The 25450-nt window shown below is 46.1% G+C and overlaps 1 protein-coding gene across 1 annotated transcript in view; it reads left to right on the forward strand.

Annotated features, from left to right (window-relative positions):
* Window positions 1–25450, forward strand: part of NLRC5 (NLR family CARD domain containing 5) — an 80861-nt gene that overhangs the window by 11504 nt on the left and 43907 nt on the right. Inside the window, exons 3-10 of the mRNA XM_019666822.1 lie at window positions 11807–11924; window positions 15554–15860; window positions 16684–16743; window positions 19697–19765; window positions 20952–22626; window positions 23682–23765; window positions 23912–23995; window positions 25326–25409. Coding sequence (XP_019522367.1) covers window positions 15566–15860; window positions 16684–16743; window positions 19697–19765; window positions 20952–22626; window positions 23682–23765; window positions 23912–23995; window positions 25326–25409 — 2351 coding nt within the window. The 5' untranslated portion in view covers window positions 11807–11924; window positions 15554–15565. The remainder of the gene's footprint in view (window positions 1–11806; window positions 11925–15553; window positions 15861–16683; window positions 16744–19696; window positions 19766–20951; window positions 22627–23681; window positions 23766–23911; window positions 23996–25325; window positions 25410–25450) is intronic.

The following is a 25450-nucleotide window of genomic DNA, read 5'->3' on the forward strand; positions in this document are numbered from 1 at the left end:
TCATCAATATGTTTTAGTTTTCATTGTACAAGTCTTTCACCTTCTTGGTTAAATTCCTAAGTATTTTATTCTTTTTGATGCTATGGTAAATGGAATTGTTTTTGTAATTTTCTTTTCAGATTGTTCATTTTTTTGTGTATAGAAATACAACTGATTTTTGCATGTTGACTTTGTATCCTGCTACTTTGGTGAATTCATTTATTGGTTCTAATAATGATTTTGTGGAGTCGGTTGAGTTTTCTATAATATAAGATTATATCATCTGAAAATAGATAATTTTACTTCTCCATTTCCAGTTTGGGTGCCTTTTATTTCTTTTTCTTGCTTAACTGCTCTGGCTACAACTTCAAGTACTCTGTTGAATAGAAGTGGTGAAAGTAGGCATCCTTGCCTTGTTCCTGATCTTAGAGGAAAAGCTTTCAATTTTTCACCACTACTAAGTTTGCTGTAGGTTTTTCGTATATGTTTTCTTATGTGGAGGTAGTTTCTTTCTAGTTCTAGGTTTTTTACTTTTTGGGTTCTTTCATCATGAAAAGGTGTTAAATTTTGCCAAATGATTTTCCTGCATCAATTGAGATGATCATGTATTTTTTTCCCTTAATTTTGTTGACATGCATGATGTGTTACATTGATCAATTTTCGTATGTTGAACTATTCTTGCATTGCAGGAATAAACCCCTCAGTCATGATGTGTGATATTTTTAATAGGCTGCTGATTTCATTTTGCTAGTATTTTGTTGAGGATTTTTAATCAATGATTATAAAGGATAATCATTGTCTGTAGTTTTCTTGTAGTGTTTTGTCTTGTCTGGCTTTGGTATCAGGGTAATAATGTTGTCCTCCTAGAATGATTTAGGAAGTGTTCCTCCTCTTCAATTTTGGAAAAATTTGAGAAGGATTGATATTAGTTCCTTTTTAAATGTTTGGTAGAATTTGCTAGTGAAGCCATCAGGTGTAGGGATTTTCTTTGTTGGGAGATTCTTTTTATTGCTGATCCATATTCTTATTAGTTATAAGTCTATTCAGGTTCTTCCCTCCTTTGCGATCTAATGTTCGTAGGTTTTGTGTTTCAAGGATATTTTCGGTTTCATTTAGGTTATCCAACTTGTTGGCTTACAATTGTTCATAGCACTTTTTTGTAATCCTTTTTATTGCTGTAGAATTGGTAGTAATGTCCCCACTTTCTTTTCTGATTTTAGTAATTTGAGGCCTCTCCTTTTTCTTAGTTCATCTAGCTAAAGGCTTGTCAATTTTGTTGATTTTTTTGAGGAACCAACTTTTGGTTCATTGATTGTCTCTATTGTTTTTCTAGGCTCCATTTCATTTACGTCTACTCTATATTTCTTTCCTTCTGCTAGCTTTGGTTTGTTTGTTCTTCTTTTCTAGTCCCTTAAGTTGTAAAGTTAGGTTGTTGATTTGAGATCATTCTTGTTTTTAATGTAAGCATTTATTGCTGTAAATATTCCCTTTATCAATGCTTTCACTGTGTCCCACAAGTTTTGGTATGTTGTGTTTTTTTTCCATTCACCTATTTCATTCATCTGTATTGGTGGTTTTTTTTTCACTCATCTATTTCATTCAAGTATTTTCTATTTTTCCTTCTTATTTCATCTTTGATCTATTGGTTGTTTAAAATTGTGTTCTTTAGTTTCTACAATTTTGTGAGTTTTCTGGGGTTTTTTTACATTATTGACTTCTAACTTATCCCTCTGTGGTCAGAGAAGATACTTTGTGTGATATCTTTTTTAAAAAAAATCTGTTGAGACTTAATTTGTGGCCTAACATATGGTCTATCTTGGAAAATGTCACATGTGCACTTGAGAAGAATGTGTATGCTGTTGTTGTTGGGTAGTGTATTCTGTATATATCTGTTAGCTCTAAGTGGTTTATTGTATTAAGTCCTCTATTTCCTCAGTTATTTTCTGTTTGGTTGTTCTATCCATTACTGTAAGTCTCAAAGCCTCTAACTTTTATTGTAAAACTATCTATTTCTCCCTTCAATTATGTCAGTTTTTGCTTCATCTATTTTGCTGATCTCCTGACCCCAAAGGTTCTTTCGTTGGCTCCCCATATCCCCATGAGATAGGCTTGCTTGATATACAAGTGAACGATGGCTCAGAGAGGGCAGGGATTTGCCTGATATCACCCAGCAAGTTTGGGGCAGTGGAGCTCAGAGCTGAGGCTCCAACCTATCAATCCCCTGACCCTCGTCCCCACAAGCCTTTCTTTTGCCTGTGCCTTTTGTGTTTGGGCACTGTTGGCTAGCACGGGAAGAAGTGGTTCAGATAGCCACGCTGGAAGCAAAACACCTCTGCTAACTTTAAAGAGCCCAGCTTTCTGGTCCTTGATATTCTGTCTTCTTTCACTTATATATAAAAACAAAAACAAAAAAGAATTCATTTTTAAACCACACAGGTAATACATGACTAAATTCTCCTTGCAGAAAGCGAAACACCTTATACATGAGGCTGGAATCTGTGTTACTACTGCTCCCCACCCCAAGTCTATCCTTTTCCAGTATGAGGTAACCAGTTTGAAGCGTTGCCTCCCGAACTTTATCTAAGTCTTTAGATATTAAAAATAATACTTATATCGGGCTCACTAACATCCAGGCCCTGTTTTAAGTGCTTTACATGTAGAAACTCATGTAAGCCCACAACAACCCTGTGAGGTAGGTGCTGTTATTATCCTCATTTTACAGATGAGAATATTGAGGCCCAGAGAGGCTACATTCCTTGCCTGACGCCACACAGCCTGCCAGTGGTGGAAAGGTTAGTCCCAAACCTAGACAGCCTGGCTCCAAAAGTCATGCTCTCAACTTCTAAGTTATAAAAACATGCTATTTATTATAGGCCTGTGAGAAGAAATATAGTATTTTTTTATTGTTTGTATACCTTTAAGACAAACCATATCATATTATACATATCATTATACAATGTGTCTTATTTATTCAATAATATATCTTAAGGATCCAGCTGTGTCAGCACAGAATCAATGGCCTTCATGTCCATAATCCAGTGGTGTGGTCACACCAAACCTTATTGGTATATGGAGTGTTCCAACATGGCTGCGCAATTCCCTTATCCCACATGCAGGTGTGCCCAGGGCCACTGGCTATCTGCTGAGCAGCTTGGCTGTGGAGTCAAAGGGTGGGTGTACTTTAAGTTTTAGAAGTCACTGCAAATTTGCCGTTCAAAATGGGCAGATCAGTTTCCAGGCCGTGGAACTGAACTTCAGGATCCAACTTCTCTCCTTTACATCTCAAGCCTTCTTTTACCACCCCGCTCTCAGCACCCCCAAATTTCAAAACTGGCACAAGGTTCTTCCAGGATCTTCGTTAATTGCATGGGAGATGCAGAGGGGATTTCCAAACCTTAGCTTCATTTTCGGTTTGGTTTCGGTATGCTGGGCCGGGACTTGTGTGAGAGGACTTGGCAGAGCCACAGAGATGGGGCGCGAGGGACCAAGGAACAGACCAGAAGCAGAGATGGACTCTGAACTCTGAACTCTGAGGAGGCACAGGGTGAGTGTTAGTCATCGGGAAACACCCTCAGGGTCTCATCTAAACTTGGCCACCTCTGGGGCTTCCCATCCCTGGCCTCACAGAGGGCACGAATCACTTGGCTCTGGTTTGCTGGGCTGGTGAGGCAGGGCGTCAGGTGCAAGGGAGCATGAAACCAGTCTCTCCCTACTGGAAATGGGGAGGTGGGTGTCACTGTGGCCTAGAACAACAGCTCCCAAGCTTGTTAGCACATCAGAATCTCCTGGGGGAGTTTTCAAAAGTACTGATGCCTGCCTTCCACCCCCAGAAACTGGTCTGGGTTGTGGCCCATTAGAATTTTTTAAAGGCTAATGAGTCCTGCAATGATGCTAATGGGCAAACAAGTACTGGCCTGGCAAATCCAGGAGCAGGTCCCTGAAGCCCAGGACCGTGTCAGGTGGGATCCTTACCATGGAGGCTTCACCAGTCACTTTCTGTAGCTGCTAGGCCCAAACTGCCAGGGCTGAACCAGAGACGCCACTATCTGGCCACCTGCTGTCCTAGCCAGGCCAGGGTTGGCGCTAGGGCACCCTGGACCCAGAGGAGGGTGCATCTGGAGACCCCAGGGGGTCCTTTGGTGGAAAGTCAAAGCCCTTCCAGCAGGAAGGTGGCTGTCATGAAGGAGGTGATTTAGAGTCTAGCGATGAGGGCTGGGACCCAGATTCCCAGTTTCCAGTGACAAGAAAAGAGAGGCCTTGTCAAATTTGGAACAGGGACCACCCAGGCCCAGGACTGAGGCCCAGAGTGTAGGCATGGGCTGCTTGGCTCTGCCTAGAGCCCCCTCCCGCCCCAAGAGGGCTTTGAGGCAAGGAGCCATTTGTTCAACTCCCAGCTCTGTGACTCTCTAGCTGGTGACCTGGGCAGGGCCTCTCACTGCTGGGAGCCTCGGTAAAGCGCCATGATCATGCACTTGAAGTCCTACAAGGCCCTGTCATGGTGAGGGGCAATAAAGATGACGGTTTTCAAAGGCACAGCCGGCCCTTACATCATCATTCCCCATGGGAATGTGCTGTGTCATGGACCCCTCTCGCCTGCTCTGCCAGGTGAGGGAGGAAATGGCTGTGAACATCTCCCTAAAGGTGCACCCCATGGGGCCCCACGAAAGGAGGGTGATTTCTGGGGTGGAGCTGCATCAGCCTCCCAGAAAGAGCCCGCTGGGCCAGTCTGGCCCTGCCTTTGCTGCTTATTTGCTGAGTGTGCCAGAAAGGCCTTCTCCTCTCAGGGCCTCAGTTTCCCCATCTGTAAAGTGGTCCTAGCATGGACCCCACAGTCAGGACTCTTCCAGCTCTGTCTCTGTTGGCATCTAGACTCAGGCATCCTCCAAAGCCTCAGACCATAATTTGTGACCCCAGGGGAAGTCGGAGGCTCTGGGTTCTCTGTCATCAGCCCTCGCAGGGCTTGGCATGGAGGACTCTGAGAGGACTTGAGGGACTCTGTGGGAGCCGGTCCACCCCAGGGACCCCAGGCCTGACCTGTCCTCTCCATCCTGAGAAACCGACTTCCATGTCAAGTTCCTTTTTCTTTTTCAGAGATATTTCTGTCCAAGTGTCTGTAGTGACTGTCATGACCTGGAGTGACTTTCTTATCACCTCTACCAACCAACCACATCCTTTCCAACCCTGATGTTAGCGCTTGTGGCCTTCTTATTTCTGTCCCTGTCTTCTTGCTGCCTGTCTTCAGCCCTCTCCCTGTCCCCACTTCTTTCATCCTGACGCAGGAGCCAGGAACAGAAGTCAGGGACTGCCATGAGGACAGGGCTTCTGGCCTCCCACCCAGAAAGCCAGGGAACAGATAAGGAAGGTGGTGTCTTCCTTGCAGATAGAGATGAGGGACCAGGTCCCTACAAGCCAGGGGACTTGTCAGGTCCTGTCTCCTTCCCACGCCGCTTCACGGAACCCAGGCCTGGAGAGTCAGGAAGAGGGAATGTCCAAAGAAACAGTAACGCGAGAGTCATATCTTCTGCTCCATCCCTCCCTTCCTTCCTTGTACCCTGCGTTAGGGGCTGGGCAACAGTAACATCATTGGTAATAATAGCTACTCGCAACAGGTATTGAGCTTTTCTCACATGCCAGGTGCCATCAGGGATTTTGCCTCCTCATCTCCCAACAACCTTGCCAGCTAGAGGTTGTTATTACCCCCTAGCACACTATTGGTGCTCTCTCACCTCTGCTGGATTCCCCCTGACAGTGTACCTACCCCCACCCCCCTGTGGGTGTGGGTGCTAACGGCTGCTCCCTTCCTTAGAGGGAAAAATTTTCCGTGGCTGACAGGAATTGCCTCTGGCAGAGATGCCTGGGCCATAACTCCTCCCCACCCCCCCCCACACACACACTGCTGCACATGGCCCAGAGCCAGTGACTAACAGATGTCAGAGGTGTAACGGCCCAGTCCCCTGGCCTCTTGTCAGGACAAACGGTGGCGTCACACTCCAGAGTTCCCCATAGGTCAGGCTGAAGCTAGACTGTTTCTGCAACCACATCTTTGCTTAGTTTCTTCCTGCTTCCCTTACCCTTCAATAAATAGCTTTTGTAGACAACCCCGTCTTGGGCTCTGCTTCTAGCAGTCTGACCTAAAACATCCCCATTTTATAGTTAAAGACACTGAGGGACCAAGAGACAAAGTAACCTGACCAAAGTCCCACAGGTGGTAAGTAGAAGAGACTCAAACCCAGGGTCCTGGTGCCGAGGCATTTGCTTGCACGTAGAAGCAGACACTGCCCTGCCCTTGTGGTGGTGCCAGCCTGCGGACGGATGCTGGCCCACCGAGAGGAAGTGACAGCGCAGACTGGTCAGACCTGCAACAGCATAAAAGGAGAGAACGCTGAGGACTGAAGCCCAGCGGTGGGACTGTGACTTGGTGCAAAGGCAGCAAGGAAGACGGACTTCCCTGACTTCCCTGAGAGCTGGGTCTGGAAGGAGAAGGAGTTTGCAAGGTGGGGAAAAGGGGAGGGTGTGTGAGGCAGAGGAAGGGAAAATCAGTGCAAGTCCGGGCATTGGGGAAGAAGCTGGGAGGTGTGCGAGGGCCGGGCAGGGGCCAGGAACCAGATGGCAGATGACTGCTTGTTTATTCATCCTCTGAACTTTTCCTGGACACCTGAGGTAGGAGTTGTAGTAAGATGGCACCACTTTACCCTGGAGGTGATGGGAAGCTGAGGGGAGGTTTAGATGGAAATGAGCCCAGACCAGAACTGAGTCTTAGAGGTAACTCTGGCCGTAGGTATGTGAGTGCACGGACGTACATATGCTTACATGCATGTATGTTTGCATGGGTACACGTGTGCATGTGTGTAGATTGGAGGTGGGTCTCTCCAGACAAAGGGAACAGCTAGGGCAAAGGCCTTGGGGCTGCAGTGAGGCAACTGGATCTGAGCTCTCCACTCTCCCCTAAAACCTCTACACCAATAGCACTTCCGGGATAGCAGGAAAGAGTCCCCAAGAGCACAGCGATGAAGGTAATGGAACTGAACCGAATTCCATTGAAGTCAGGGTGGAGTGAACCTCCCATGCAGACCCCTCAGTGAGACCAGCACCCTGACAAGTCCTCCAGGCACCCCGTGCCCTTTTCCCTCTCGCAGTCTGGACCTGGAGTAGCAAGAGCCCTGGGCTGCAAATCCCAGCACCTGGGTTCCCTTTGGGCATTGCTCTCTCTGAGCAATGCTTGAACACCCTGCCTCTCTCTGAGCCCATGCTTGAACACCCTGTTTCAGAGATGTACTGGTGACTTCCTTAGGTGACATTTTGTAGTGAAGGCCAGAGGCCCTGTGCTAAAATGCAAATATGAAGGCTTGAGAATTTATTAGGTTTTATTTTCTTTGCTACATTAGCAGCAGCTCTGGACTCTTGTTTTCTATCATAAAACTGCATTTGAATAACATGAACCTCAAAAGCCATATGTAAATAAAAATGTGCTAGCTATGCATGGAGAAATTAATAGAAGCACAGTGACTCTGAATGTCTCATTCTTTGTTGGATATACCAAATAAATATGAACAGGAGATATGGGGGTTTCTGTTGTTTTGTTTTTTAGTGATCAAAGTATTTTTTTATTATTAGTTTCAGGTATACAAAACAACACAGTGATTAGACAATTATATACCTCACAAAGTGATAACCCAATAAGTCTATTACCCATTGGACGCTGTACATAGTTATTACAATATTTTTTACTTTATTCCCTAGGTTGTACTTTATATCCCTGTGACTTTTTTTTAATTATACTTCACATTCAATATTATTTTATATTAGTTATAGGTGTGCAGTGTAGCATTTATATAATTTATGAAGTGATCCCCCCAATAAGTCTAGTACCCACCTGACACTATATATAGTTTTTATGATATTATTGACTATATTCCCCATACTGTGCTTTACATCCCTGTGACTCTTTTGTAACTACCAATTTGTACTTCTTAATTCCCTCACCTTTCTCACCCAGCTCCCCTAACCCCCCTCCCATCTTGTCACCATCAGTTTGTTCTCATATCTATGGGTCTGTTTCTGTTTTGTTGGTTTGTTTATTCTGTTCTTTAGATTCCACATATAAGTGAGATCATGTGGTATTTGTCTTTCTCAATCTGACTTATTTCACTTAGCATAATACCCTCCACGTCCATTAATGTTGTTGCAAATGGTAAGATTTCATTCTTTTTTATGGCAGAATAATATTCCATTATTAAAACTGTAAATGTACCACAGTTTCTTAATCCAGTCGTCTACCGATGGGCATTTCGGTTGTTTCCAAGTCTTGGCTATTGTGAATATCACTGCAATAAACATAGGGGTGCATATATCTATTCAAATTCGTGTTTTGAATTTCTTTGGATAAATACCCAGGAGTGGAATTGCTGGGTCATAAGGTAGTTCTATGTTTAATTTTTTGAGGAACCTCCATACAGTTTTCCATAGTGGCTGCACCAATTTGCAATCCCACCAACAGTGCACAAGGGTTCCCTTTTCTCCACATCGTCACCAACACTTGTTTGTTGATTTATTGATGATGGCCATTCTGACAGGAGTGAGGTAGTATCTCATTGTGGGTTTTATTTGCATTTCTCTGATGCTTAGTGACATTCAGCATCTTTTCATATGTCTATTGGCCATCTGTATGTCCTCTTTAGAGATATGTCTATTCAGATCTTCTGCCCATTTTTTAAATTGGATTGTTTGTTGTTGTTGTTGTTTTCTGTTGAGTTGTATGAGTTTTTCATAAATTTTGGATATTAGCCCCATATCAGTTGTAATATCATTGGTGAATATCTTCTCCCATTCAGTAAGATGTCTTTTTATTTTGTTGATGGTTTCCTTTGCTGTGCAAAACCTTTTTAGTTTGATGTAGTCCCATTTGTTTTTTTCTTTTGTTTCCCATGCCCAAGGAGATATATCAGTGAAAATATTACTAAGGATAATGTCTGAGAATTTACTTCCTATATTTTCTTCTAGGAGTTTTATAGTTTTGGGTTTTACCGTTAAGTCTATAATCCATTTTGAGTTTATTCTTGTATATGGCGTAAGAAGGTGGTCCAGTTTCATGTTTTTGCATGTATCTGTCCAGTTTTCCCAGCACCATTTATTGAATAGATTGTCTTTACCCCAATGTATATTCTTGCTTCCTTTGTCATAGATTAAATGACCATACAGGCGTGGATCTATTTCTGGACTCTCTATTCTGTTCCATTGATCTATGTGTCTGTTTTTATGCCAGTACCATGCTGTTTTGATTACTGTAGACTTGAAGTGTAGTTTGGTATCAGGTAGTATGATACCTCCAGCTTTTTTCTTTTTTCTCAGGACTGTCATAGCTATTTGGGGTCTTTTATGGTTCCATATAAATTTTAGAATTACTTGTTCTAGTTCTGTGAAAAATGCCATTGGTATTTTGATAGGGACTGTGTTGAATCTATATATTGCTCTGGGTAGTATGGACATTTAAACTATATTAATTCTTCCTATCCATGAGCATGGTATATGTTTCCATTTGTTTGCATATTCTTTAATTTCTCTCTTCAATGTCTTAAAATTTTCTGAGTACAGGTCTTTTACTTCCTTCATTGAATTTATTCCTAAGTATTTTTATTTGACGCAATTGTAAATAGAATTGTTTTTCTTAATTTCTTTTTCTGCTAGTTCATTATTGGTGTATAAAAATACAACCAATTTCTGAATATTAATTTTGTATCCTGCTACTTTATTAAATTCATTAATCAGTTCTAATAGTTTTTTGATGGACTCTTTGGAGTTCTCTCTATATAGTATCATGTCATCTGCAAATAATGACAGTTTTACTTTTTCCTTTCTGATTTAGATGTCTTTTATTTCTTTTTCTTGTCTAACTGCTGTGACTAGGACTTCCAGTACCATGTTGAATAAAAGTGGTGAAAGTGGACATTCTTGTCTTGTTCCTGATCTTAAGGAGAATGCTTTTAACTTTTCCCCATTGAGTATGTTATTAGCTATGGGTTTGCATATATAGCATATAGTTTGCTCTCTGGCTGTTATGAATAATGAACATTTGTGCACCCATTTCTGTGTGGATGTGTATTTTCATTTCTCTTGAGTACAGGCCTAGGCGTGGAATTGCTGGGTTATGTGATAACTCTATGTTTAACATTCTAAGGAGTTGCCAAACTGTTTTTCAGAGAGGCTGCATGTTTTACCTTCCCACCAGCAGTCTGTAGAGTTCATATTCCTCCACGTCCTCGTCAGTGCTTGTATTGTTTTCTCGTTCATTGTAGCCATTCAATATGAGTGTGAAATGGTACCTGGTTGTGCTTTTAATTTGCTCATGCAGAAAATGTTAATTTAATTACTTAATTAAAAATAATTCTTTAAATTTAAAACACACATGTATTTCTATCTGTTTTAATGCTGTGTATTTTTTTCATATTTTTTCTCTCAATACCATTGATTAAGTGGTGACTTTTCAGTGAGTGTGAAGCTAATTTGAGCTCTATTCCATTCCTTGCTTCGATTTTTCTACTTATAATCCAGTACCATAAACTTTTAATGACAGACACTTAATAACATGCTTAATGCTTGGAATCCTCTCTATTATTGCTGCATCACCCAGCAAAGAGCCTTTGATATAATGGTCCTTTTTTTTCTTTTTATCTAATTCTAACTTAAAATGTTTATTATGAAATATTTAAGGCATACGAACATTTTTCATAGCTGCCCTTTTTTTGTCTAAATGACTATTATAATTTTATCAAGTTTTCTGAAGCTAAGCCCAACATGAAGGCGCCATTCTCCTGACCTAATTACCTTCCAAAGGCCCCATCTTCGAATACCATTACACTGGGGATTTAGACTTCAACATATAAATTTGAAAGGGGGAGGGTGGCACAAACACTCAGTCCATAGCAAGGCTTTATCTCGATTTGCTCATGCCTCTCTTCATTTTTTCTGTTAGAATTTGACAATTTGTTCAAAAATATATTATTTAGTACCCCCAGTACCTTCTCAACAGGACCTATTTTTTTTTTATTTCTAACTGCAGTGCTTATCTCTGTTATATTAGAATGTGCCCTACCTAGGTGGATTTATCTAAAGTTCTGGAACTTTGTAGTTACTTGCCTTATCATACTTCATAGATACACAGTCAGCGCTCACACTGATGTCTTGCCTTTCTTTTTCTTCCACGTACGTTTTAGTCATCTTTTTTCTTGTTCATTCCGCATTGTTAGGCAAACTCTCTAAAGCTGTGTTCCACGGGCATTTGTACCAGAGCATCATTTTAGTGTGCTTTTGGTGAGGCAGTGATCGATGCCTCTGGGTTTTCTTATTAAGAAGAATGTTTACTCTCAATTGGCTAAAAACTACTTCATACTGTATTGAGAAAGAAGTTTGCAAATCCTAGTCTTTCTGGAATTTTATTGGGAAAGAAAGTTGGCCTCTGCAGTGAAGATAATTCCATTTATTCCTCCCAGTAAATAAGCTGTAATAAGCCAGCTGGATTTGAAGAGCAACTATGACGCCACAAGTCACTGTAAAGTGAATATTCAAGTTGTAACAGGAAGAGGGGCCTCCTGTGGGCCAGGTGTGGTAGGAGGTGACCCCAGGGAGGGTTGAGCAGTGTACAGTCCAGGGTCAGAAAGAGCTGGGGTCGGGGAAGAACAGGACCTGTGCATGAAGGCAAGGGGAGTGTTTCTGGGTCAAATGTCCCCAGAGATGTCTCTGGAGGCAGGGGTAAGCACTTGGTGCCTCTTTTGCAGCATTCCTCTTGGATTTTGGAATAATGGGGAGAGCACCCTGTCTCCTCTCTTCTTAGGAGCCTGCCCTATGGAAACAACCTGCAAATCCAGCTTAAGGCACAGAACTTGGCCCAGGTACCGATGAGACCCTCTCCACAGACACCCTAGAGCATCTATGATGAACCAGGAAGCCAAGTAGGTGATCTTTTCCCTTTGCCTCCTCTTTTTCCCTCTCATTACTCCTTCACTCCACCTCATACTGCCAAGGCTGTTTCCTATCCAGATTTACCCCACTAGGCTGTCCCCAACACAACAGACCTTCCCTTAGCCACCATTCAGCATGAGAGTGAAAATCATAGGATGCAGAAAATCAGCAAGGTCCTGAGACAGCATCTAATCTACCCATTTCACAGGTGGTGTGACCAAGGCCCAGATAGGGAAGAGACTTGCTCAAGGTCATACTCTGAGTTTATTGGCTAGACTAGAGTAGTTTATGCTGCAGTAACGAACAACCTCCAAAGTCCCAGTGTCTTATGACAACAAAAGTTTATTTCCTGCTCCTACTTCTTGCCTATTGTGAATTGACTGGGACGCCTATTCCCCATTATCCTCTTTCCTGGACCCAGTCTGAAAAGGCAGCCAAGATCTGGAGTACTGGTTGGTACCTGTGGTGGAGGAAGAGAGAACAGGATGAGTCACACATTTGCTCTTAAAACTTTTGCACGGGGCTGGCCGAGTGGCTCATTGGTTAAGAGCTGGCTTGGGACGCCAGCTCTGAGCAGCAGGGCCCCAGTTCGGATCCCACATGAGGGCTAGTGACACTGCCTTCTACAGCTAAGATGGTAAACAACAGCTCGACCTGGAATTGGATTGCCATGAGTCGCTGGCAACGGCATAGGCTGCAGCCCCTGCTGCAGTGGGCTGCCGTAAGCTACCGTGTGTGGCTGGCAGCCAGCGTGAGCGGCTGGCAGCTGGTGTGAGCTGCCAAGAGCCGCCATGAGCGGCTTTCCAGAAGCCGGCGACTGATCTGCCTTGCCCGGGAAGAGCGCAATGATGGTGCCAACTTGGGCCAGTGAAGCAACGTCTTCCACAACTAGACTGAAGAACAAAACGACAGCAATTTGTCTGTTCCCCTCCCCCAATTCCCCAATAAAATCTTTAAAAAACAAACAAACAAACAAAAATTTTGCACAGACATGACACGGATCATTCTGTAGCATATTTCATTGACCAACGCAAGCTTCATGGCAGTTTCCAATTTCAATGGGGCAGGGGAGTGCAGTCCTACCAAGGGCCTAGGTAGAGGAGAAAGAGACTATGTGAGAATTAGTTCTAGAGTTGGGACAGGAACGCTAGTCTCCTGACCCTGGGGCGGAGGATCTATGTACTATAATCCTTGGCCTCCAAGGCTATTTCCCCACAGAAGTCTCAATGACCAATAATGATGCAATATGCTTTTCCTCCCAAGACAGTTCTCCTTAAAGAGCTTGATGTTTTACCCCAAGGGCATAGAGCACCAGTGATTTCTTAATGGGCAGCATGGACTTTGGACACTATACCCCAGAAAAGAAGCTGTGTCCTAGGCCATGGCCACATCCTCTTGCCAAACTCACACAAAGTTCAGGGACTTCACCTATGTCTGGCACCATGTAGGGTCCTAAGGCCTTGGAAGTTTACTGGCCTTGGAAATTTACTGGCTCAGACTGAGAAATCTCAGTTTTGAGCCTGGCTCTGCCATGGATTTGCAGTATGACGTTGGGCACATCCTTTATCTGTTCAGTGGAGATGGTGATTCCTGCCTACTCTATGGATGTGAGCATGTTTCATGAATTCTGAAGCTCCGGTTGGGAAGGGATGACCAGAGGGGAGTGGGGACACATACCTAGTAGGTTTCTATTTGGAGTTAAGTGAGCAGCTGGGGTCTGAACCCCAGGACACATTGTCCTTGTCCCAGCCTCTGGGAGTTGGTAAGGCTGGCTCCTAGTGGGCCTCCTAGCTTTTTTGGAGTTAAAAGTGGGGGTCTCTAGAGACACCAAGATTAGATGAGATAATAAAGCATTTATAACAGTGCCTAACACATCGTAAGTGATTTCTGAGTGTTTGCTACTATTATTAAGAAAATTGTACCAGAAAGTACATTTGGAAATATAGCATATTCCACTATATGATGGACAACCAATTAGTTAACTAACCCTCAATTGCTGGACATTTAGGGTGCTTCCAATATTTAACTATTATAAATAGTCTTTCAGGACACAGCTTTGTAATTAATATTTTTGTGTACATACATGATTGTTTCCTAAAGCTAGACTCCTTTTTATGTAATTGCTGGATCAAAGGGACTGCATACTCTAGGCTTTTGCTATCTAAGTGCACTTGCCTTATATTGGTACTCTCACCAGCAGGTTGTTGAAGAGTTCCAGTTTAGAAGGGAAGAATTTGCTTAGAAAGAGAGGAGAGAGGGTTCGCATTAGCTAAATTAGATTTCACTGTGATTATCAGAAAGCCCTAAATAACAGTGGGTTAGACAGACTAGAAATGTATTTCCTTGTCATTTAATAGAAGTTCAAAGTCAGAGAGTCCAGAGCAGGTGGAAAGCTTTACCCCCCACCTTCCTAAGCACTGGCTTCCACCTCACGACCCAATGTGGCCACCCAAGGTTCAGCCATCACACTGGCATTCCAGCCAACAGGAAGAAGCAAAGAAGGATATACACTTCCACTTACATCTCATTGGCCAAAACTTAATTACATGGCTACATCTAACTGCAAGGGAGGCTGATAAATAGAGTCTGTTCCAGGTGACCAGGGGAAATTCAGGAGTTTTAGTAGTAAGGAATAAGGGAAGAACTAATTTGGGGGACAACTTGTCTCTGCCATGAGCTTAGCTCAGACAAAGAGAAGCACAAAAGGGTCTATGGAAACAAGAATGAAGAAAGCATCCTTAGGACACCATCTACAGGGAATGAACTAGACCATTTCCGAGCCAGAACACAGACACAGTTTGGGGATGGGGGGAGGTAGATACAGAAGAAGGAGGTTACTCTCTGGGACTGATCCGTGGGGCAAAGGCATTGATCCCACTCCACAGAGAGGGCACTTGTCTGCCTAGTATCTGTCCTGCAGAAGTGGAGAGTGGGTTCTTCTTCTTTTTCTTTTTTCTTTTTTTTTTTTAAAGATTTTATTGGGGAAATGGGGGAGGGGAACAGTGTTGGGAAATCAGAGAAGGGGAACAGACAAGTTGCTGTCCTTTTGTTCCTCAGTCTAGTTGTGCAGGACGTTGCTTCATTGGCCCATGTTGGTATTATCATTGTGCTCTTCTCAGGTGAGGCAGTCGCTCGCTGGCCATTGGACGGCTGCTCATGGTGGCTCACAGCAGCTCACGAAAGCGAACTCCAGCTGCCGACCAGCCCCACTGCAGCCTACACCGTTGCCAGCGACTCAAAGCAGCCCAGCTCCAGGTTGAGCTGCTGTTCACCATCTTAGCTGTAGAGGGCAGTGTCACTGGCCCTCATGTGGGATCCAAACCAGGGCCCTGCTGCTCAGAGCTGGCGTCCCAAGCCAACTCTTAACCAACGTGCCACTCAGCCAGCCTGAGAGTGGGTCTTGACCTTGGCTTACCCCCCCAGCTCACTTGTCCCCCTACTCACCTATCCTCCAGTTCACCTGTCCCCCAGCTCACCAGCCCCCAGCTTACCTGCCTCCCAGCTCACTTGCCTCCCAGCTCATTTGTCCTCAGCTCACCTGTCCCTCAGCTCATCTGTCCCCCAGCTCACCTGTCCCCTAGCTCACCTATTAGCTCACCTCCCCACCCTGTCCCTCTAGGGCCAGCTCCTCATGGACCCCATTAGCCTCCAGCTGGGTAACAAGAACCTGTGGGGTTTCCTCGTGAGGCTTCTCAGCAAAAACCCAGAATGGCTGAGAGCCAAGGTGAAGTTCTTCCTCCCCAACGTGGACCTGGGCTCCAGAGAGGCAGGCCTGGACCTCACAGAGAGGGTCATGGTACAACTCAGGGAACTGTACACCCAAGGTTCGGCCACCTGGCAGGAATTCATCCACTGTGTGTGCATGGAGCTGGACGTGCCGCTCGACCTGGAAGTGCTGCTGCTGAGTACCTGGGGCCATGGAGAAGGTAAGGGAGGGCATGAGAGGTGCAAAGTAGCCTGCTAGGCCCCATGATGTGAGGAGCCAGAGGCCCAGGAAAGGCCAGGACCCACCTAAGTCACACAGAGACAGTGTGGCCAAGCCAGGGACAAAATTCCATGTTTCTGGACACTCCCCAGAGCAAATTTCCTAATGGCACCAAATCACCTGGTGACTTGGAAGACTCTTTTCACCTTATATCACCCCAGTTGCCTAGAGAAGCAGGATGCATGGAGAGAAAGGACCAGGCAACTCCTTCCAGTCAGGAAATTCCAAATAGCCCATAATACCCAAGAGGTTTCTTCTTGCAACGTGGTCAGAAGTGGTCACAGGGAGAGCCCTCTGATCTCTACTAATGGACAGGCAGATTGAATCAGTTGGATTCAATGGGCATTTCTTGGGTACCTTGTGTTTACACAGCACCGTGGGGAGGCAGTGAGAACTCACTCAGCAACTCTACTACAGGCAACGTGCAGGAAATGCAGGGGGCATCACTGTGTGCACACGTGTGTATACACAGGTGCATGCATGTGCACAAACCACACACATGTGTACATGTGCACGCATACATAAAAACACATGCACACACACACACCCATACCTGTACATGCACAAACCTACAGGTCTGCCTCCAGCGACCTTCAAGGCTCACCACCAGTTGTGCCCTCCACAGATCGCTGAGTGTAAACTTGATTTCTCCCTTGCTGGGGACCCACCCTGAGGGATGAGCCCTGAGTCACATCAGGCCAGAGCTGGTCCCAGGAAATCCTGCCACTCTCCCATAGCGTATTATGCTCTCCCCTCTCTTTCAGGGCCTCCCAGTCATCTGGAAGCTGGTGAAGAAAGCCAACTTGAATCTCAGCTCCAACATGGTGAGGCCTGAGGCTGGGGAGCAGGAGGCGGGTGGTGGGCACGCCAAGTCCCCACGTCAAACCCAGAGGAAGCTGATGATGGCTGGTCACAGCCGTTTCCCATAAGCTCTCCTCTTCATCCCCCGACCCATTTGCACATGTCCCCTGCCCCTCACCACAGCTCCCAGCTCCCACTCTGTGCCCTGCAAGGCTTTGACCTGTCCCAGGGGTCTAACCTGGTGTGTCCTGGGAGAGTCCAAATTGTCAGCCCTTGACACTGCCAAAATCCTTTAACTAGTTCTCACTTCCCTGTCCCCAGGCCTCAGGGCCTCATGCTCCAGCCGTACAGACTCAGGCCCCTCACCATTTGGACACCTCGGGCCTGACACTGGTCCATGGACTGCTGTCCACACCCAGGGAGCCTCTGATTGTTTTTCTGATGGAGCACAGAGGGGTCAACGATCAAATGGTGACCACCTCACCAATTCATGGGCCACACTATTCTCAGAAACTTTTTTTTTTATTGTGGTAAAATACACATAACATAAAATTTACCATCTTCACCTTTTTTCCCCCATCTTAACTATTTTTAAGCGTACAGTTCAGTAGTAGTAAATATACCCACATTGTACAATTGTCCCTACCATCCATCTCCATGACTCTTTTCATCTTGTAAAACTGAAAGCTCTATACCCATTAAATAATAACTTTCCATTTACTCCTCCCCCTGGTAACCATCATGTTACTTTCTGTTTTTATGATTTTTGACTACTCTAAGTTCCTTATATAAGTGGTATCATTTTGTGACTGGGTTGTTTCACTTAGTATAATGTCCTCAAGGCTCACCCTCATTGTAGCGTGTCAGAATTTTCTTCCTTTTTAAAGCTGAATATTATTCCAATGTATGTATATACCACATTTTGCTTATTCATTTATCCATCGATAGACACTTGGGTTGCTTCCACATTTACCTATTGTGAATAATGCTGCTGTGAACATGGGTGAACAAATATCTCTTCAAGACCCTACTTTCAATTCTTTTGAGTGTCTATCCAGAATTCAGAGTCTTAAGGTAGTTCCATTTTTACTTTTTTGAAGCATACTTTTTTCCATAGTAGCTGCACCATTTTACATTCCTACCAACAATACACAAGGTTCCAATTTCTCCACATCCTTGCCAACACTTAACTATTTTCTGGTTTTTGTTTTGTTTTGTTTTGGTTTGTTTTTAGTCGGCATACTAATGGGTAGGAGGTGGTATCTCATTGTAGTTTTGATTTAGATTTCCCTCATAATTGGTGATGTTGAGCATCTTTTCATATGCTTATTGGCCATTTGTATATCTTCTTTGGAGAAATGTCTGTTCAAATCCTCGGCCCGTTTTTAAATCAGCTTGTTTTTTCTGTTGTTGAGTTTTAGGAGTTCTCTATCTCTTCTGTATGTTAATCCCTTATATATACGTTTTGCAAATATTTTCTCTTATTCTGTGGGTTGACTTTTTACCCTGTCAATAGTGTCTTTTGAGGCACAAAACTTTTAAATTTTCATGAAGTCCAATTTGCCTATTTTCCTTTTGTTACCTGTGTCTTTATTGTCCTAACCCAAGAACTCATTGCCAAATCCAATGTAGCAAAGTTTTTGTCCTAAGACAAAAACTGTTGTCTTCTAAGAATTTTATTGTTTTAGGTCTTACATTAAGATCTTTGGTTCATTTTGAATTACTTTTTGTGGATGCTATTAGGTAAGGATTCGGTGTCATTCTTTTGCAGGTGGATACCAGTTTTCCCAGCACCATTTGTTGAAAAGACTGTCCTTTCCTCACTGAATGGTCTTGACACCCTTGTCAAAAATTATTTACATGCAGAGGCTTATTTCTGGGCTCTCTAGTATTTTCCATTGGTCTATATAACTGTCTTTATGCCAATACACACTGTTTTGATTACTCTAACTTTGTAGTAAGTTTTGAAATCAGAAAGTGTGAGTCCTCTAGTTTTATTCTTCTTTTTCAAGAGTGTTTTGGCTATTTGAGGTAGCTTGAGATTCTATGTGAATTTTAGGATGGGTTTTCTATTTGTGCTAAAAAAAAAAAAAAGCCCGTGGGATTCTGATAAGGATTATATCTGCAGGGAACCTGTAGATCACTTTGGGTGATATTGACATTTTAACAATATTAAGTCTTCTAATCCATGAAAATGGGATGTGTTTCTATTTATTTATGTCTTCTTTAATTTCTTTCATCAATATTTTGTAGTTTTCGTTGTACAGATTTTTCACCTCTTTGGTTAAGTTAATTCCTAAGTATTTTATTGTTATCAATGCTATTATAAATGGAATTGTTTTTGTAATTTCCTTTTCAGATTGTTTATTGTTCGTGCATAGAAATGCAACTAACTGATTTTTGCATGTTAAGGTTGTATCCTGCTACTTTGCTGAATTCATTTATTAGTTCTAAAAAGCCTTTTTGTGAAGTCTTTAGGGTTTTCTAAATATAAGACCCTATCATCTGCAAACAGAGACAATTTTACTTCTCCCTTTCCAATTTGGGTGCCTTTTATTATTTTTCTTGACTAATTGCTCTGGCTAGAGCTTCCAGTACTGTGGTGAAAGCAGGCATCCTTGCCTTGTTCCTTATCTTAATGGAAAAGCTTACAGTCTTTGACAATATAGTATGATGTTCACAATGGATTCAGAATCATTATTTCTATAGATGTATGGACGTTTTTCTTTTAGGTGTACATGGCAGTAACATCAGGCTTTCACAGAAAACATCTACCCCATAATCCCAACAAATCAAAACTCTGTCCTAGTCCCTGGTCTCTTCTGGCCCTTATCACTGAGCTGTCTTCACTCAGCCCCTGAGTGGGGATACACTTGTCTGCCTGCTGCCCGTTTGTGGATTGGAGCTCCCTAAAGGTGCTGGGTACATCCTCGGCCTCCAAACCTCACCCCTTACGTTTTTCTTCATTCTTTCCAGGCCTCAAGCGGCCTCATCAGAGTTATGGGTCCTCACCCCGGCCGAAGCAGGGCAGGAAGCAGCAGCTAGGTGAGTACCAAGGTAGGAAGGAACTCAAACACAGGGATTGGAATGCCTTGGGGCCAGGATACAGTTCCTGGACTCTGTCCCCTGCTGACGAGCCTCCATGGGCCTAGTGACTCTTGTATTCCAAGCTTCCATGAACGAAGGATTGGAAGTCCTGAGTGGGCAGAGGAGAGAGCTGAGCCTGGCAAAGACAGGCCTCACTAACAGGCCACAAAAGGGCTTTTCCAGAGATGGCTCAGCTGTAAAAGCTAAAAGTATCCCAGTAAGTTGTTGCTTCATCATCCAGCCTGTTACAGCGACACCCCATGTCCTGAGGGCTCAGGAGGCCCCAGAGAGGTGACCAGCATTACCTCAGGCCTAGGACCTCATTGGCCAGTTTAAGGGTGAGCCGCACACCAGGGAGATGCTCTCCCCCGCCGCCCCACCCCAGCCAAGGCAGAAGCCTTTAGGGGCCCATGGGGAGACACAGGAGCTACTGACCAGCCAGGCCAAGGGGAGTAAAGGAAACAGCACTCGCTTCTCTACCAGTTGTCCAGAAGAGTCCTTGCTCTCAACCAGTTGTCGTGACCCCCATGGCCATAGCCAGAGGATTCACAGGTAGTCAAAGGATTCACATTGATATAATATATACCTCTACCTCCAGCCCCCAGTGAGGACTCCCAGTGTCCCCCAACAGTGGCCCCAGTCCTTTCCCTGGGCCACCCAAGATCTCCCAATGATCCAGCAGTTAAAATGTCAGGACCTGGCACAGTAGGAGCCCAACGCCCAGAGTTCTGCTTAGTCCATGTCTGGGCCTATAGGTTGTCGGCGCTCTGGGCGCTGCAGAACTGAAATACTGGGAAGGGGCACAGCTTACTCAGGTATCACAGTAAGAGATTGTTCCCATAAGATCTTGCCAAGGAAGTACTCTTTTTCCCCTCCCTCGTCTTATTGAAAACTTTACACCACCTGTAAAGCAGAGCCATGGTCCACACTTCCGCATTCAGGCTGCCCTGTTTGAATGGCTGCCAGAGCCTTTGCTTCTGTAGAACCAATTCCTTCTAGGCGCCAAAGCCCCTGTGTGGTCTTGCCACTCCCTCATCATATATCCACACCTGAGGCTGCAGGATCCCCACAGCCAGTACGGGGGTGAGGGAATCTGGGGGCGGGGAGGCCGCGTGCCCTCATGCCATCTCCCTACCCCCTGCAGAGTTGGCCAAGAGATACCTGCAGCTTCTGAGGACTTCTGCCCAGCAGCGCTATGGCGACAAGCCTTCCGGGCCAGGGCAGCCCCTCGCCTTGCGCCAGGCCTACATCCCCACAATCTTGCAGTGGGGCCGAGCCACAGCACCCTTTGACACTCAGGAGGGGGCCATTATGGGGGGCTCCAAGGCGGAAGATGGCGCTGACATGAGTATCCGGGACCTCTTCAACACTAGAGCTGACAAGGGCCCACGGGTGATGGTGATCTTGGGGAAGGCCGGCATGGGCAAGACCACGCTGGCCCACCGGCTCTGCCAGAAGTGGGCGGATGGCCAGCTAGACCGCTTCCAGGCCCTGTTCCTTTTTGAATTCCGCCACCTCAACCTGATTACAGGTTCCTTGACGCTGCCCCAGCTGCTTTTTGATGTGTATTTGAGCCCCGAGGCGGGCCCCAATGCTGTCTTCCAGTACCTGAAAGAGAACGCTAATGGCGTCCTGCTCATCTTCGATGGGCTGGAGGAGGCCCTCCACCCCTGTTCCAGCAAGGAGACTGTAGGTCCTGAGGCCCCAGGCCCAGGCCTCGCCCTCTTCTCCGGCCTCTGCCGTGGGACCCTCCTGCCCGGCTGCTGGGTCATGGTCACCTCCCGTCCAGGGAAGCTGCCAGCTTGTCTGCCCACAGAGGCAGCCACAGTCCACATGTGGGGCTTTGATGGGCCACGGGTGGAGAAGTACATGGGCTGCTTCTTCAGTGATCAGCAGTCCCAGGAGGCAGCCCTAGCAGAGTTGCGAGCAAACGGACATCTCCGGAGCATGTGTGCGGTGCCTGCCCTGTGCCGAGTCGCCTGCCTCTGCCTTCACCATCTGCTCCCAGGCAGCTCTCCAGGCCAGCCCTCAGCCCTCTTGCACACTGTGACTCAGAACTACATGCAGATGGTGCTCGCCCTCAGCCCCCATGGGTGCCTGGATACTGAGTCCCTGCTGGGCCTTGGTGAGATGGCCCTGAGGGGCCTGGAGACCGGGAAGGTTATCTTCTCTACAGAAGACATTGCTTCATCCATGATTTCCTTCGGGACTTCCCTCGGCCTACTGACCTCCTTCTGCATCTGCACAGGCCACGGACACCAGGAGGAAGGCTATGCCTTCACCCACCTCACCCTGCAGGAGTTTTTTGCTGCCCTGCACCTGATGGCCAGCCCCGAGGTGGACAAAGACACACTCACCCGTTATGTCACCCTCAATTCTCGCTGGCTGCTGCGGACCAAAGCTAGACTGGGCCTCTTAGATCACCTCCCCACCTTCCTGGCGGGTCTGGCATCCTGTGCCTGCCATCCCTTCCTCAGCCACCTGACACAGCAGGATCAAAAGTGGGTGGGTGACAAGCAGGCTGCAGTCATTCAGGCATTAAGGAAGTTGGCCACTCGCAGGCACACGGGACCAAAGGTTGTAGAGCTGTGTCACTGTGTGGGTGAGACACAGGAGCCTGAGCTGGCTGGTCTCGTGGCCCGAAGCCTCCCCTGTGAACTGCCCTTCCACAATTTCCTATTGACCTACGCTGACCTGGCTGCCCTGACCAACATCCTGGGGCACAGGAATACCCCTATCCACCTGGATTTTGAGGGCTGCCCTCTGGAGCCCCGCTGCCCTGAGGCCCTGGCAGGCTGTGGGCAGGTGGAGAATCTCAGGTGAGAGGAAGGGCAGGGCAGGACTGGGGAGGACCAGGGAGAGAACTGGGCTCTTGGGAGAGTAGAAACCAACCAGCCTGGCAGACTCCTGCTGAGGAAGACTGGGTAAGAAATATCAGAACAGATAGGCCCTTTCAGCACCTTAGTCTGTGACACAGTGAGGAGGCTCCACGCCTCACCAGGACCTCTGGAGTCCAGTCGGATCTCTTCTTGTCATGGTTTCCAGACCCTCGTTCTCTCTCTCAGTCATGGTCTGGAGCCCCCGATCCAGGCTGTGCTGCTAGAGGCTCTTTAACTTTGGGCAGGTTATCTAACCTCTCAGCCTGAGTTTCTTCATCCCTAAAATGAATCAATAATAATAATACCTACTTCATAGGGTTGTTACAAGAGTGAGATGAGATAATTCCTAAAAAAAACACCACTTCTTAGCACAGTTCTCGGCACACAGTAAAGGTTCAATATGTGTAGTAGCTAGAGAAAAGGCTAGGCTTCAGTAACAAAGAACCCCTCACACCCTCGAAAATATAGTGGATTAAATAATGTATCATTTTATTGCACTCATGGAAGACTCCACGAGGTCATGCACGTCCCTTCCATTGTTGCTCTGTCATCTACTTGGGCATCTTGATCTGCATGGTCAAAGTTGGTTCATGGGCATGTCTGTGATCTGGCTTGGGGGAAGGGAAAAAGAGACCATGGATTAGACACACCAAATGTGTTAAAGCTCAGTCCTAGAAATAGGGCACATCCTTCCACTTACATTCAAGTGGTGAGAACATAGTCATATAGCCACACTGAGCTGCAAGGGAGGCTGGGAAGTGCCATCTCTCACTGGGAAACCATGTTTCCAGTTATATATAGATGTATAAGTGGAGAATGGGTTTTAGTGGACACTTAGCAGTCGCTGCCATAATATGTATGTGTTACTTCTACAACTGTTACTAATACTATTAACATTGCTGTAGTCAATTCCATCTGTCAGGGGAGGGGTGGGTCATGACCTCTAAGCCCTGTCCAGCATTGATCCTCTGCCATCTTGCCTCTCCCTGTGGCAGCTTTAAGAGCAGGAAGTGTGGGGATGCCTTTGCAGAAGCCCTCTCCAGGAGCTTGCCGACAATGGGGAGCCTGAAGAAGCTGGGGTGAGCCAGGGCTTGGAACTGAGGGGGAGCCTCAGCTGGGGATACCTGGAACTCTCCTCCCTTTTCTCAACCCTACACAGGGCAGATTCCAGGCCTACCCCCCTGCCCATCTCCATTTCTTCCTACCATCCTTTCTTACCCTACAGGTTAGCAGGAAGTAAGATCACTGCTCGAGGCATCAACCACCTGGTGCAGGCTTTGCCCCTCTGTCCACACCTGGAAGAGGTCAGGTGAGTGATCTCCAGAAGGCTCACTGGCTAGGGGAAGGTGTCACTGCACAGGTCTTCCATGTTCTATCTGACTAGTAGGTTTTCAATGAGACTCAGCGGGGCGGCACCAGTCCATGAGCTGGGTGGGGCTGGATCCAAACACAAGGTTCCCAAAGGCCCCAGAGCAGTGCTTCTTTCAACTAATACTCTTGAAGAAGCTTGAGTTTTGAGGTCCCCTTCCCTCTTTCTGGGACCCTGAGAAAAAAGATGGCAGTATATAGGCAGGTGGTGGGCACTGTGGGTACACATAAATGCACGAAGCACACACATACCTTCATATTCGTGCACATACGTGCACTTGTCTGCTCACCTAAGTATATGTCTCACATACATGCACACTCATAGGTGTGAACATGTGCAGGACACATGCATGCACACTCAGATCCACATGTACATCTGAGCACATATGCACAACTATGCCTCTGCCCTGTGTCTGATGAGTGGCCTAAGAAGGGTGAGACCAGGGTGCCTCCTGAGTAGCTCACTGGCAGAGCCACTGCTGGCTGGCACCTTTGTGAGATTTAGGAAAGGCACCCCGTCATCCAGGCAGATGCAGCCCAGAACTAGAGTGCACCGCTTGCTGAGTGGAGCATTAGCTGGACCACAGCTCTGCTCTGTCCTTCTGCCCAGTGTCCTTGTGTGTGACCACTCTAGGTCATGGAAGAAAAGATTAAGGCCACTCTTCAATAATCAGGAAAGAAACATAAATGTCAAGAAGTTCAATATTTCCTAACTTTTTCCTGACCAGAGTGATCACATGCAAAGCACCCTCGCACTCTTCAGGACTTCTGTCCCTCCAGCTAGGAACCCAGGCAGGGCTGGGTTGTGGACTCCATTGGACAGATGGGGAATGTGAGATCAGAAAGGAAGGTGCCTGGCCTAGGGCCCTGGGTGAGTCAGGAAGCAGCATCTCCAGCATCCCGGTCTAGACTGCTCATCACCTGGGAGCCAAAAGGCCTTGATCAACTTGGGCCTCAGGCACATTGCCCTGAGAGCAGGGTACTGGGGCTCCTCGTCCCACCTCATGAGACATTCATAGACCACCATCTGGATCCTTTGGGCCACCCGCAGGAACTCCCCCATAGCGACTAAATAGGAACAGAAATGAAGCCAACAAAGGGTCTTTTCTCCTAGCTGGGCCTGTTGGATACCATAGAGCAGGTCACCAACTCCTTCTGGGCCCCTGTCTTGTGTCTCCTACATGAGGGTGGCCATGCCTGTCACCTACCAACTGGGGTTTCTAAGGGGCCCCACCCCAGGGCTAAGGGATTGGGCTTTGGTCTCCCTGCAGCTTTCAGGACAACCAGCTCAAGGACCAGGAAGTGCTGAACATCGTGGAGGTCCTTCCTTGCCTGCCGCGGCTCCGGAAGCTTGAGTAAGCTGTCTTTTCACCACCCCTGCCTGAGCCACCCTCCT

Source organism: Hipposideros armiger, unplaced genomic scaffold, assembly GCF_001890085.2.
Source record: "Hipposideros armiger isolate ML-2016 unplaced genomic scaffold, ASM189008v1 scaffold_479, whole genome shotgun sequence".
Classification (NCBI taxonomy): domain Eukaryota; kingdom Metazoa; phylum Chordata; class Mammalia; order Chiroptera; family Hipposideridae; genus Hipposideros; species Hipposideros armiger.